This window comes from Hyposmocoma kahamanoa, unplaced genomic scaffold, assembly GCF_003589595.1.
Source record: "Hyposmocoma kahamanoa isolate Upper Pololo Valley unplaced genomic scaffold, ASM358959v1 80, whole genome shotgun sequence".
Taxonomy (NCBI): domain Eukaryota; kingdom Metazoa; phylum Arthropoda; class Insecta; order Lepidoptera; family Cosmopterigidae; genus Hyposmocoma; species Hyposmocoma kahamanoa.
This window is the reverse complement of record NW_020654051.1, coordinates 1394584-1407985: the sequence shown is the minus strand read 5'-3', so window position 1 is coordinate 1407985 and position 13402 is coordinate 1394584. Positions and strand designations below refer to the sequence as shown.

The 13402-nt window shown below is 36.1% G+C and overlaps 1 protein-coding gene across 1 annotated transcript; it reads left to right on the top strand.

The window, feature by feature from the left end:
* The first annotated feature begins 2036 nt into the window (after positions 1 to 2036).
* LOC113233822 (zinc finger protein 260-like) lies at positions 2037 to 13102 on the top strand. Its single transcript, XM_026469038.1, has 8 exons — positions 2037 to 2249; positions 2377 to 2518; positions 2784 to 2910; positions 3417 to 3559; positions 4605 to 4702; positions 8141 to 8375; positions 8468 to 8550; positions 12965 to 13102. The coding sequence occupies exons 1-8, from the start codon at positions 2134 to 2136 to the stop codon at positions 13056 to 13058; spliced, it is 1038 nt and encodes a 345-aa protein (XP_026324823.1). The 5' UTR covers positions 2037 to 2133; the 3' UTR covers positions 13059 to 13102.
* The last annotated feature ends 300 nt before the right edge of the window (positions 13103 to 13402 follow it).

The window sequence follows — 13402 nt, the reverse complement described above, 5'->3', positions numbered from 1 at the left end:
GAACGAATTCAGAATTTGTCCTACACCGAACAAGCGACGCTAAATGCCAGCTGATTCGCATGTTATTCATACTGATTCGATTCGCATACGCATTAAAAAAAATTAGTCCAATTTTATTCAGTTTGTATGAAATTTTACCAACTTGCTGTCCCGATTTTTTTCGTCCAATACGGTGAAGATCCTTACATGAAAATGAGTCGATCAGCAATAATTTTGTTCATTGTTGGACAACTCGCGCTTGACCAAAAAAATTGAAATTATTTTCATGAAAAAAGATTTAAGATTTATGCCATATACAGTTTTCTTGTATCTTCTATGGTTTCGAATTTCCCCATAATACCTTGGAGGATGGAAAAAAATAAATATCGTTCACACCTAGTACCGGGTGCACGAGTTTGCGTTTTTCGCTTGCTTGCGTTGGCTGGGACACGGTCACGGCATAGAAATCTGCCTTCCGCGCAAAGGTGCTCACGAGTCTTCCGCTTGCGTTGCGGAGAGACTTGCGCGCATGCGCGGCGCCTTGTCTTTGTTTTAACTCGTGAACCCAGGATTACACTTTAAAAAAACTTACGAAAAAAATTTAACTTGTGTAATTTCATTTTCGACTTAAGGGCCTGGCAGCACTGATTTTGTTTTCTGTTTGTTGACTCAAACATTCAAAGTATCCAGAGCCGTACAAAACAATAAAAAGTCTGTGTTTATTCCACTCGAAGGGGTGTCCACTTAGAAAATATATCGATGTTGTCATTCGACATAAAACATCGAAACCCTGCATCTATATAGTTCGATGCATCGCTTGAAAACATCGATGCTTTTTCAACATCGATGTTTTTTCAACATCGAAAACTTTTATAGCCCAACAGTGAACGCAGAGTAACAACCAATAGAATGATGCTGTCGCTATAGTGGCATGTTTAATTTTATGATACTGTATGTTAGTTTAGTACTACTGGACATTGGAAGAATTCTATTCAAGAAAAGCCAGAAACTTAAAAAAAATAGTATTGCATGGGTAACACGTAGCTGTATATGTAAAAAAAATCAAATTAATATAGATAGTTACTTGTGCAAGGCTGCAAAGTTGCTGTTTGACGCGATTGCTTATAATGAAACATGAACAAGCGAAGGAGACAAAGATTTCTAATGACAAAGAAAGTTTTTCCGAGGTAGTGAAGTGGACAAAATATTTAATTCAAGAAAATTCATATTCGTTGAGGGAATGGTTTTTGCGATTGGATATACTGTTTAAAATAGACAAATAAGTTCGGATACTTATTCAATTGTTCATTCACAGAAGTATGAAATAAATTAGGATTACAAATACAAATTAACGATGCGCGATTGTGAATGATTTCAATATTCGACACGTTAGTAATCGCTAATCGTGTCATTCGAATGACAAATTAGTAACTCATCATTACTAATTAGTAGTATTAATCCATAGATTCCATAGAGCATTTCTGTTCGTGATCATCTAGCCCTCTCTGACATATGGTATACACTGTAAATGTGACGGGGACAGGGATATTTTGTGGTATGGACATGATGAATGAGGTGTTCCGATATAATAATCATTTGACTCGTGCACCCAACCGATAAGGTATTCGGTATTGATAAATCATTCACCTCGAGTGTCGAATGATTGTGCTTGGATTCGACTTATTCGAATGATTTGCCCATTCGAATGATTAGTATTAGTATCATTCAAAGTCACGCATCGTTAATACAAATAAAATAAGGGTCGTATTCCAGAACTGTGCTCAATGTTCAAGTCAGGATTGCACTGGAAACACAAATACTGGAAATACGACCCTAATGGCAGGGACTTACAATTTCAAATTAAAATACAGAGGCACTAGTCTTTTCATAGTTTCATTTCATTTTCATGTTTTTATCTAAAAAAAAATCTATGCATCGATCGAACAGAATTTTAAATCAAAACATCTAATCAATCCAATGCACAGACCATCGATCCAATGTATCGTACGATAAACTTCGAATGGATTTACATACATCGTCGATGTTGAATATCCCTCCCTAAGCCGGGGTTTGTTTGTTTTCAATTTAACATTCGTGCTATACTGTTTTAATAAATTAAACATTTTAAAGTTTTGATAAATTGAATACGATACGATGGCCACAGCATATCTAGCTCAGAAATTGATGACATTAAAGCTTGACAAAGTCGAAGTGGACAATATTAGACAAATAAGAAACAGCGTTTTGAAGGAAAAACGAAAACTTGCAGTGTAAGTTATCTGTCACTGTTGCTTAAAATATTTAGTTGTCTTGAATAGATAATATTGCGCTCATAATGTTGTGGAAGGAGTAATTTGCTTTTACCCAACTTTTAACCAGCTATATTCAAAACTGCAGGTCAATAAAGCAGATAGTAAATCAACAGAAATGTCATAAAACATGCAGGCTCTGTCTTCGACCAGGAGATCAAAAGATTTGCGGCGGTCTCGATGATTCTCAATTCATTGCTAAAGACATCAAATATGTTACAGGCATAGAGGTTTGCTTACTTTGTACCCCTTGTATAATAGTCTTCTTGGCAAAATGTATAAAACTATATTATACACCATTAGTGACAAGTGACTGTATGCTGTATATAATATGTCAAAAATAAGAGTAATAGATAATAATTCTGCTTAAAAATATTACAAAATTATTAATAATAATTATGCTCTGTGTTTTTGGCAAAGGCCCTCTCTAGAATGTTTTCTGTTTCATTCTAAGATTCCGTTACTTTAGTGGAAATAAAAATTTGTTGTTTTCAGGTCCTAGTGAATGATGGAAAACCGCAGCACATCTGCAATACTTGTATGGAGAACCTCCAAACAGCTGTGAACCTTAAGAAAACAGCTGAGATCACCCAGTGGAGATTGCAAAAGGAATGTGAAATAGGTATACAAATATAGGTCATGAAGTATATTTAAGAATCTATAGTTCGACACTATCAATTAACACTATCTGGGCTAACTTAAAAATTGCAACTTTTCAACCTGGTTTGATCACATACTGAACAGGAGCTTTCTCCCACATACAGGTTGTGGAATGAACTCCTTGTCAGGGTATTCTCGTAAAAATACAGTATGGAGTCCTTCCTAAGGGGTCTGAGTAGGGTCGTAAAGGTTTTATAATAAAATATAACACACACCCTCATAACCCCGCTCTAGGGAAACCCTGTAACCCTGTGTCGGCAATGGAGGCAGTGTACAGAGAATTTTTCATCAATTTTCACTCAAGAAAATAAATCAGTGATCTCATGACAGCATAGCTCTACTTATTTCACCAGAAAAGAGAGACACGTAATGGGGGAATAGCAATTTATTTTAAATTATTTCCTGGCTCTCCACAATATTTTTTGTAAACTTGTCATCTAATAGATATGCACATTTTAACTGTTTCAGTTAATGAACAAGAAATAGAGGATTTAGTTAATACTAATCCTCCAGCACACAAGAAACATCATAATAGTTATTTTGTAGAGAAAGTATCACAGATTGTTAGGGAGTGGAGGTGTAAGGAATGTAATAATACTTTCCAAAATGAGGCAAGTGTAATGTTTTTATTCTGTAGACTAGCTTGTTATCAATAATTAAATTCTTTTTTGAAGAAGGAGTAAAATGACATCTGCTGGGTTGCCAGTTTTCATGAAATTTTAAATAGTCATGTAGTTGTTGTCGATAGTTTATTGTTACATTGTGAAATGTGGTAAAATTTTGCTAAATATGTCCCAATTGTGAATGTTACGACGTTCTAATGATTACTAATTGCGTTTTTGTCTTGCATTTTTATTAACTGCCTCCGTGGCCGAACGGTTACCATGCCGGACTGCCATGCAGAGGTCCTAGGTTCGATTCCCGGGCCGGGAGAAATATTTGTATAGCCTACATTTATTTGTCTCGTGAGTTTGGGTGTAATTTGTAATTGTCTATTTGTGTGTCCATGGCACCCGCGACACAGGGTTTCCCCGCACTAGGGAAATGTCGAGTGTGTGCGTTATTATTATTATTATTTCGACAGATGGCCTTCTAGTATGATAATAAATTTTTAATCATATACATTTTAATAAAGACAGGCGGATTTCATTCTGTATATAAAATTGAAATGAAAAACTTTCAAATATGTCCCCTTTGTATTTTTAATGGACATAGTTCTAAATGTAGTGCATGCATGTATGAAATTTCAAAACTTGACAATTCAAGTGAACCTGTGCCCAGCAGTTGGACGGATAATGGGCCAATGTTGATTCAAATGAAACAAATTCGGCTTTGTATTGCACAAGCGTAACCAGCATTCAATACTAAAGCCTGTATACATTGCCTGCATGGTCAGCACGACAAGCCGCGACTTGCGCGAGTGCGAGATCTCTATGCCAGACTAACAGCATCTCGCACTTTTTGTCGCTCTCGCGTTAGTCGCGCCCTATCGTGCTTGCACTACTACTTACAAGTGGGCAACACTTTTGCGCATTTACTCCATCTTCAAAAAAGACAGACTATAACACATATTAAGTTCTGTCTACCAAACAAAAGCACTACCGCAAATGTCATCTATATAGGAGTTAAAACAAAAATATTAATTTGAATCAACAGGCCGAGTTTACAGGACACGTGTGCCTTCGCTCCTGCAACTTCATGTGTGAGGTGTGCGGAAGTAAGCTGAAGACAATAGGCAGGCTTAAAAGGCACAGGTACACCCATAACATCATAAATAAACTTGTTTGTGCCAAAATTTGGACTGTTTTCTCTCTTATGTTGGCTTTTACTGTTGAGATTGAAAGAGCACGGTAACATTTCTTCATTGTTCAAGTAGTATTACTCCTTTTCATGTGCTTGGTTTATGGTCTAAGGTGGAGAAGCCTGACCTGAAACCTGCTTGTTCTTTGGTTGCTCTTCATCTAGCCTTTTCGCGATTCGGTTTAGGATGATCTTAGAAAATACGTTGTACACATTCGACATCAAACTTATGGGGCGGTAGTTATTCATGTCTCCTTTCTTGTGTATAAGTATGATGGTACTGTTTGTCCATTGTGAGGGGATAAATTCTGATTCGACTGTAGAGTTGTATAACTTAGTTAGACTCTTGACCGTACCTGAGAGGTTGCTCTTCATTTGTTCATTTGTTATACTGTCTGGACCTGGTGCTTCGACATTTTTCTGGGACAAGATAGCAACAGTGACTTCACTCTCTAGAATCGGTCGTATACTTTCTTTGTTTAGGTCTTCTAGTTCAATCTCCAAGTCGTCCGCCGCATCTTTGGCATATAGGGTTTGGAAGAAATCTGTTGCTACGTCTAGTATTCTGTTCCTCTTTGTCTCTTGGAGGTTAGCTTTGTTTTTCATTTTTGGGATCCACTCTTTGGACTCTTGTAACTCTTTCAGGGCCTTCCTTATTCCACCTGTCTACATAACATGTTGTTTTATGCATTCGATTCGGTGTCGTGATTTATCCTTTTTTATGGCGTGGCTTATTTCTATAATAATAATAATAACGCTCACACTCAACATAGCCCCGCACTAGGGAAACCCTGTGTCACGGGTGCCATGGACACACACATAGACAACCACAAATTACACCCAAACTCACGAGAGAAATAAATGTAGGCCATACAAACATTTCTCCCGGCCCGGGAATCGAACCTGGGACCTCTGTGTGGCAGTCCGGCACGGTAACCGTTCGGCCACGGAGGCAATTAAAATATACTTATCTTATAAAATACTTATCTTAGTGATCTGTTTTAAATTTTGTTTGTCCTTCTTGCTCTTGAATAGCTCTTTTTTTTATTTTTTTTTATACATGACAGGCAAACGACTCCACTCCACCTGATGTTAAGTGGAAAGTGGTATCCAAACGCGAAGGAACCTAGTGCAGCGATGAAACCCTCACTGCACTTGCCACCTCCACCCTGCCTGCCTACAATATGCCTCTTCACGCCTCGTTTGAAGGACCCCATATCATAAGAGGGAGGGAAGACGTGCCGGAAGGGAGTTCCATTTGTCAACCGTGCGGCAAAGAAAGGAGCCACCGAACCTTTTAGTACGCGATGGAATGCGGCAGGTAGTGAAACGGTGACTACGAAGGCCAGCACGCGTGTTTCTGAGCAGGAACGGGGAATTCTTTGCTTGTTTTTTCTTAAAATAACTATTCATGTAGAGAGAGAGAGAGGTTTTGTTCTTTTGTTTTCGCTCCTCTTCCCCACGCCAAATTTCCCTATCACTGATTCTTCGCCTGGGTTTTGTGTTCCGATTCTGCCTTTAAAGTCGCCCATAACCACCACATGTTTGTTTGCGTCTTGTAGGGTTTCTGAGAGTTCTTCATAAAATTTATCTTTTAGACTATCGTTGCTAGTTTCTGTTGGTGCGTATATTTGAGTGATGGACAAGATTTCCTTGGAGCCTGGTATACTTATGTTGACGACTGCAATTCTTTCGGTGATTCCCTTAAATTCTATAATAAATCTTTTCAGGTGGCTTTTAACCATGAAGCCAACCCCATATCGGACTTTGGTAGTTCCTTTGTAGAACAGAACGTAATCTTTGTGTTCTTCCGTTGTGTTTTCTAACCTTCTCACCTCGCTCAATCCTAATATGTCCCATTTTATACTTTTCAGTGCGTCTTCTGATTCAATTAGCCTTTCCTCTGTTCTAAGTGTCAAAGCATTAAGTGTAGCGACGTAAATTTCTTGTTTTGTTTTCGCCGGGAAGTTGTGGTCTGTCGTTGCACGGGGACCAATCGTCTTGGAACCTTTAGTATTATTTGTGATGTTCTCTAACTCTTTTATATGGTATTTGATCTTCCGGTTGTCGGTGCGTGTTGATTGCTATTGACTTCCAGGCAGAGTGCTCGATCTGGGTCGATTCATAAATTCAAAGGCGTTTCTTTTATTTATTTTATTTTTATTTGGGGCCACACGTCTTGGGCTGTCCTTATTTTCGTTATTCGTTTGTGTTGGTGTTTTTGACGGCAACCTTTTCTCGTTTCCCTTTTCCTTGTGATTCCTTTCCTTGATTATGAGTTTATCATATCGAATAAGAGCCAGATTTCCTTTCTTGACTTGTTCCTGTTGTTTAAGTTTTAGTTGTTTTTTTATTTCAAGTATGTCCTTTGGGAAATCTTCAGATGCGTAAACATTTGTGGGAAAATTTTTATTGTTTTTTAATATTTCTATTCTCCTCCATGCGAGGGTAATTTTTATCAGTATGGGTCTTCTCTTTCTTGTGCTCTTTTTTCCCCAGTCTACGAACTTCGCTGATTTCCCATTTATCGAAAGGTTCAATCTAAGGTTTGCTGACGATTTAGTAATATTTTCCACGATCCTGTTTCCCTACAATACATGATCCAAGGCATTGCAAACTATAAGCAAAGAAGTGGGGTTAACCATTAATAAAGCAAAAACCAAAGTAATGACTAACATATCTGAAAAACCTCTAACTGTAGATGGAGAATACATTGATTATGTAGGTCCTACATTTATCTGGGCCAATTAGTATAGTGATCAAACTGAGCAAGAAATAGAAAAAAGGGTTACCAACTCTTGGAACCGATATTGGTCACTCAAAGACATTTAAAAACAAGCGCTATCCTGTGGCAGCAAAGAGAAAGCATCAATAGAAACATCTGCATCCTCCCAATTTTGACCTATGGATGCCAAACATGGGCATTGACTAGTAAACACTATGAGAAACTCACAACCTGTCAAAGAGGAATGGAGAGAAGTATGCTCGGATTCTCTCTAAGAGACAAAAACAGAGCTACAGACACACAAAGGCCCACCAAATTGGAGGATGCCACCACAAAAATCAAAACGCTAAAGTGGAAGTGGACTGACCACATGTACAGGGAAAAAATAGAAAAGTGGACCAGAAAGGTAAAAGAATGGCTACCAAGAGAAAACACCAAGAGTAAAAGAGGTCGTCCCTTTAAAAGATGGTCCGACGACTTTAAAAAAATAGATGGACCTCTATGGACTAGGCTAACAAGGGACATAGCCAGATGGATAGAGCTAGGGGAGACCCATGCGTCTTCAGGATGCTCTGACGTTATAGTTTAAGTAATTTATGAATGTCAATATAATATAGGTTAATAAAAAAAAAGTGCTTGGATTATAATTGTTTTTCTTACACCACAGATTAACCCACCATAAAGGAGAACGTCCCCACAAATGTAGATACTGTAGCTTCTCAGCATTCACGCGATACGACATACAGATACATGAACGTTGGCACACAGGAGACCGTCCATTTCAATGCAACATTTGCTCCTGTACATTCACTTGCAAGTCTACATTGTGGAAACATCGGAAGACACACGAACCACCAAAATTTCATTGCAAACTGTGCCCACGGAGTTTCAGATTCAAGCAGGTATGTTACTTATAATCACAGATCTAAATGGACTGAGTATATTTACCTAAACTACAAGTACCCTAAAACTCAATTTCTAAATTTTATTACAGGTTTTACGAGATCACATAGCCAATTTCCACACCAAACTGATGACTCATCTGTGCAATTATTGTGATAAAGCTTTTGCTACCAGGCAAGTTAAATTTCAATTACTGCCTTATACTTGAAGTTCTTAGATGTGATTTGTGCAAGTAACCAAAGCTCCCTGTAGGAGTTAAGTCATTCAGACAGTTTGATAACACTGAAAAATTTGGATTAAATTTTGACTAATTCCTCCATCAGGGATCCTGTAATGAATGGCGGTGGGCCATGGCGAGCCTACCTAATATAACGTGACAGCAACCGTCACACTAACTATTCATATGTAATTAAGTAAAGTATAATCGCAAACAATTTATGCCAGTACAAGCTAAACTAGTTTTTGGGGAAATGCACCGCACATTGAATGCATATTCAAACCCCAAAAGAGATGTATTCGGGCTATATGCGGCTTTAAAAAAACAGATAACTGTTAACCACATTTAAAAAATTTTAAAATACTGACTCTACCATGCTTATATATATTTGAAATTTCACTTTTCGTGAATCGTCATCTTCATTTATTTGAATTCGTCACACGAGCCCGCCGTTCTCATCAACTGAAAAGTAGATCATGTAAAACTGCTCTACTTCAAAAGAGTGTAATAGTAATGGCTACGAAGGTATGTAACAAACTTCCACTTGAAATTAGGAATTGCAACGATTGTGCAGAATTTAAGAAATTATTATTTAATTTCCTAAATGATAGGACATTCTATAATGTTGAAGATTTCTTATAAAATTTACATTACATATTATTAAATTTGTTATTGATTATTTTACTATTGTTATTATGTTTCATTAGTATTAGGTTGCATTAATTGGACTGCATGATTATAATATTATTACAAATTATTGCATGAGAATTACTAAAACTAAGAAAACTTTGTATGCCATAAGGCGGATTACAGTGATTCAAAATTCATTCTTGTAACAACTTTATAACCTGTGTATCACAAAGAAATAAATGATTTGATTTGACTAGTTTTTTACCTTTTCGGAAAGGGTCTGTGGGCTCTTTGACATTTTGAGAAGGGTCCATGATTAGAAAAAGGTTAAGAAACCCAGCCAGCTAGATAGACTTTGCAGTCTAACTTTCTTGGAAATTATCGGCCCCTGAAGAAAAATGATTAGAAGTAAACGTGTTTAAGGTCTAATCTATCAGAAACAAACAATAAAAAATAGACCAAATTAAAAATGTTAGTTTTCAGTGTCATTTTCATACAATCCAAAGCATGAATCAACACCAACAGTGCCCATACAAAATGTTTCAAATGAGATATCATTACACTATTCTGCATATAAAAGATGCATAGTTAAAATGGAATGCCCTAATTTATTACATTTACAATGTTAATATTCTCTCTAATTTATGTATGTATGTTAGGCTTAGTCGATGAATGGCCAATTCGCAAAATGGCTACTAGCTAAAATGAGGGCTATTTCGCGGAATGACTAGTTCTGAATATGGCTAACTCTCCAATGGACTAATTCTACAAACGGCCAATTCTCGAAATGGCTGATTCTTGGAATGGCCCATTCTTGATAAGGCCAATTCTTAAAATGGCCAATTCTTGAAATGGCCAATTGTGAAAATGCGCGTATAGCCTAGAGGTTGAAATAATTACTGCATAAATGAATTTCAGGATATTTATTTTCGCACCTTGACACCAAAAAAAAACAAAAATTTTACCACTAAACGAATACTGAACAAAATCATCATTGATTAGGTACGCTCTACTACTGAAGAATGAGCAAGAAACTCTGAGAGTTGGTCTTTATAAATAGAATAGTTGTTTACATTTTCATCATCTTTACAATAACAATTAAAAAAAATATCATTAGAACAAGCAAAAGTCAATGGATTTTTTATGCAAAATGAATAAAATTGATAAACTCAGTTTCTTATAACAATGATTTTATTGTATTGAAAAAAAGAATCTTGACAGCAGAAGTTGGTCACATTTAATATAATGTTATTAAGTTAATATTACCAACTTCTGCTGTCCCGATTTTTTCGTCCCAAACATTAAAACGATCCCTTTATGAAACTGAGTCGATAAGCACTAAAAGACAATTATATTCAATTTTATTAATTTTTTAGGGCAACTTACGCTTAACCAAAAAATTGACTTTGCCAAAATCGTTTTCACATAAAGAAACTCAATGGGTCCTAAAACAGAATCCTTGTATCTTCTATGGTTTCCGATTTCCGCATGTTATCGAATAAAAAAATACTGTACAAATTCTACGTTTATAAATGAAATTAAAAAAAACACAAAATAAAGAAAATACACAAATTAAACGTGTTTTGGAATATACATTCCAAAGATTCGTTATGTTTCCACATTTATATGGCGAACTGCTATGGTGTAGATTTCCATGCCTTCTGACTTATTTCCTGAGCGTTATAATTTGGGCCTTTTCAAGGCGAGAGTGATTAGACATTATTTAAGTGTGCTTGCTCTATCGTCGACCTCATCGTCACTTTCCATCAGTTGAGATGGAGGTCAAGTGCGCACTATTATATTATTGAAAAAAAAAACAAATAAAACAAAATAAAGAAAATAAAATAAATGAAATAATTAAAATAAAATAAATAAAATAAGTAAAAATAATCAGAGAAAAAGGATACACACTACATTAAAAACTGTAAATAAATAATTTTCTTGAAAAAGTCCTGCACCGTTATCTCGTGCCTTTTTAGTTTTGTTACAATATGTTTGTATTTTTTATCAAACATAATGTCTCTATTTGCCCGATTTTTTCTTTGCTTTTCAAATAATGTTTTCTTAATTTTTACGTCAAAATGCTTTGATTCCCCTCGTATTTTGTGGATGAAGTGAAATAAGCTGGGACGTTTCGGAATGATGACATTTAGGCGGCGATGCCAACCACAGACTATTAGATGATGCCAACCTTCAATAGCATTGGTGGTCCGGTGGCGTTGACCAGCACAACTTAATAAAGTTGGGGTCAGGCGGTGCCATTGTCTCTCTAAATATTTTTGGAAATCTTTCATTGCATAAGACAGACTTTCTATCTTCCCATAAATGATTTGCCATCCTTCCGGTATAAAACGTGGGGGCAAAAGAGGCATGACGGCGGCTATCCGAATGACTCTTCTATTTTCCTTACAATTAGTTAAACCCATTTCCTTTGCTTTTTTCCAAATAGCCTGCTGGTAATGAAAGTAACAACCGGTTACCTTTGCGTCCGGGTAAATTTCGCTAACGGCATTCATTACCGCCACCTCATAATCACATTTAAATTTTTTTATATTTAGTCCAAGCCGATCTTTGAATAATTTAAAAAGTCGCGTATACTTGAGTTGAGTCTTGTCCGGAAGAAGAGAATATATAATTGGAACAATATTTGTGGTATTTTCGTCGGAACCTATGTCAATATGGATGGTGTATAATTGGTAAAAAGGACGAGAAACACATTTGAATGTACCATCACCGTATAAGCACATTTTTGAGGCACGATGTATAATCTTTTTCGATAAATTTCGAAGCAAAAGCTATTATTTTATCTGTGCTCCCATCTTCGGCTACAAGAAAATTTTCTGCCAATCCTTCTGGGACATACACATCTTCTAAATTCTGGAATGTTAATCTACGTGCATGTAAAAATTTTTTCCTGGCGTTATAAAGAGAATCTTTTTTAGTGTGAAAATATGGAAGCTTAGTAACTATAGTTCCTGACATATTATCCAGTTCTTTATCGAAAATTCCCTTTATTGGCCCCATATTTTGTTTTTGAGTTCACTCATTTTGATAAAAATTTGGTTTTTGTCTGGGTCAGGTTCACAGACGTGTCGGGGTGCTCTTAGTATCCTTGTTCTGGTAGAATCTATAGTTATAGATCCACTACACTCATTTTTATTAGCACATCTCCAAAACGTACTTTGATTTTTATTTGTCCTGTTTCTTTTATTATACCTGTATCCATTTAGTAATAACGTTTCATTACCTTTTTGATTTTTGTCGAAAATAAATGTGTTTTCTTCCATTATGAAAGTTGTCACAAATAAAATAATACAAAAGAAACTCAAAAGTCACAAACATGGATAAGATTATATGAAAATGTATTAAAAACTTTTTAACGCGCGACTTTTAGAATAAAATCCCATTGAAAATAATTACTACGATTTTCAAATATCCCTCACGCAAGGGCAAAATAAATTTTGCAGATTAGCCATTTTAAGAATTGGCCGTTTTTATAATTGGGCCTTTTAGGAAGTAGGCCTTTGTCGAATTAGCCATTTTGCGAATTAGGCCTATATCGAATTGGCCATTTTGCGAATTGGGCCTATATCGAAATAGTCATTTTGCGAATTGGGCTTTCCTAGACTGGTAGCCATTTTGCGAATTGGCCATTCATCGACTAAGCCGTATGTTATTATTCTCTCCATTCATACTACTGATTTGGAGTGTCCAATTAAAACATGTATCAAATGTTGACAGAAGGAAGATGCTGAAACACGAGAGAAAAGTACACAAGCGCCCTAACTTGAGATCTGTTATAAAGAAAGATCCATCGCTGAAGAATGTTGCATAGCTGACTGTCCTTCTACAAAACTAGAAAAAGGATGTAGTTTACATATTTAAGTTTATTTGCACTTGTTATTGTGAAGTAATATAAAATTCAATAAAAAATGCTGTTTAATTTTGTAACCTGGCTGAATTTTCCATCCTTTAGGACAGGCTAAGGCTTTTAAGCCATACTGCCAGATCTTAAGATTTAAACTTTCGTTCAATTAGAAACCTGGTTGAATAAGAAATCGAGGAATCATTTTTCAGGCTGTATGTTCTATTTACCACAATGTAATGTTTTGCACATGGAGTTTAAGAATAGAATAATTATATCTATTTGTGAATATTATGACAAGCTTACTGAATTGT

Excerpts from the sequence above, each read along its gene's own strand:
- LOC113233822 (XM_026469038.1), top strand. The coding sequence starts at position 2,134 with ATGGCCACAGCATATCTAGCTCAGAAATTGATGACATTAAAGCTTGAC. Across the intron at positions 3,560-4,604 it reads ATAATACTTTCCAAAATGAG|GCCGAGTTTACAGGACACGT; the intron begins GCAAGTGTAATG and ends TTGAATCAACAG. Across the intron at positions 8,376-8,467 it reads GGAGTTTCAGATTCAAGCAG|GTTTTACGAGATCACATAGC; the intron begins GTATGTTACTTA and ends ATTTTATTACAG.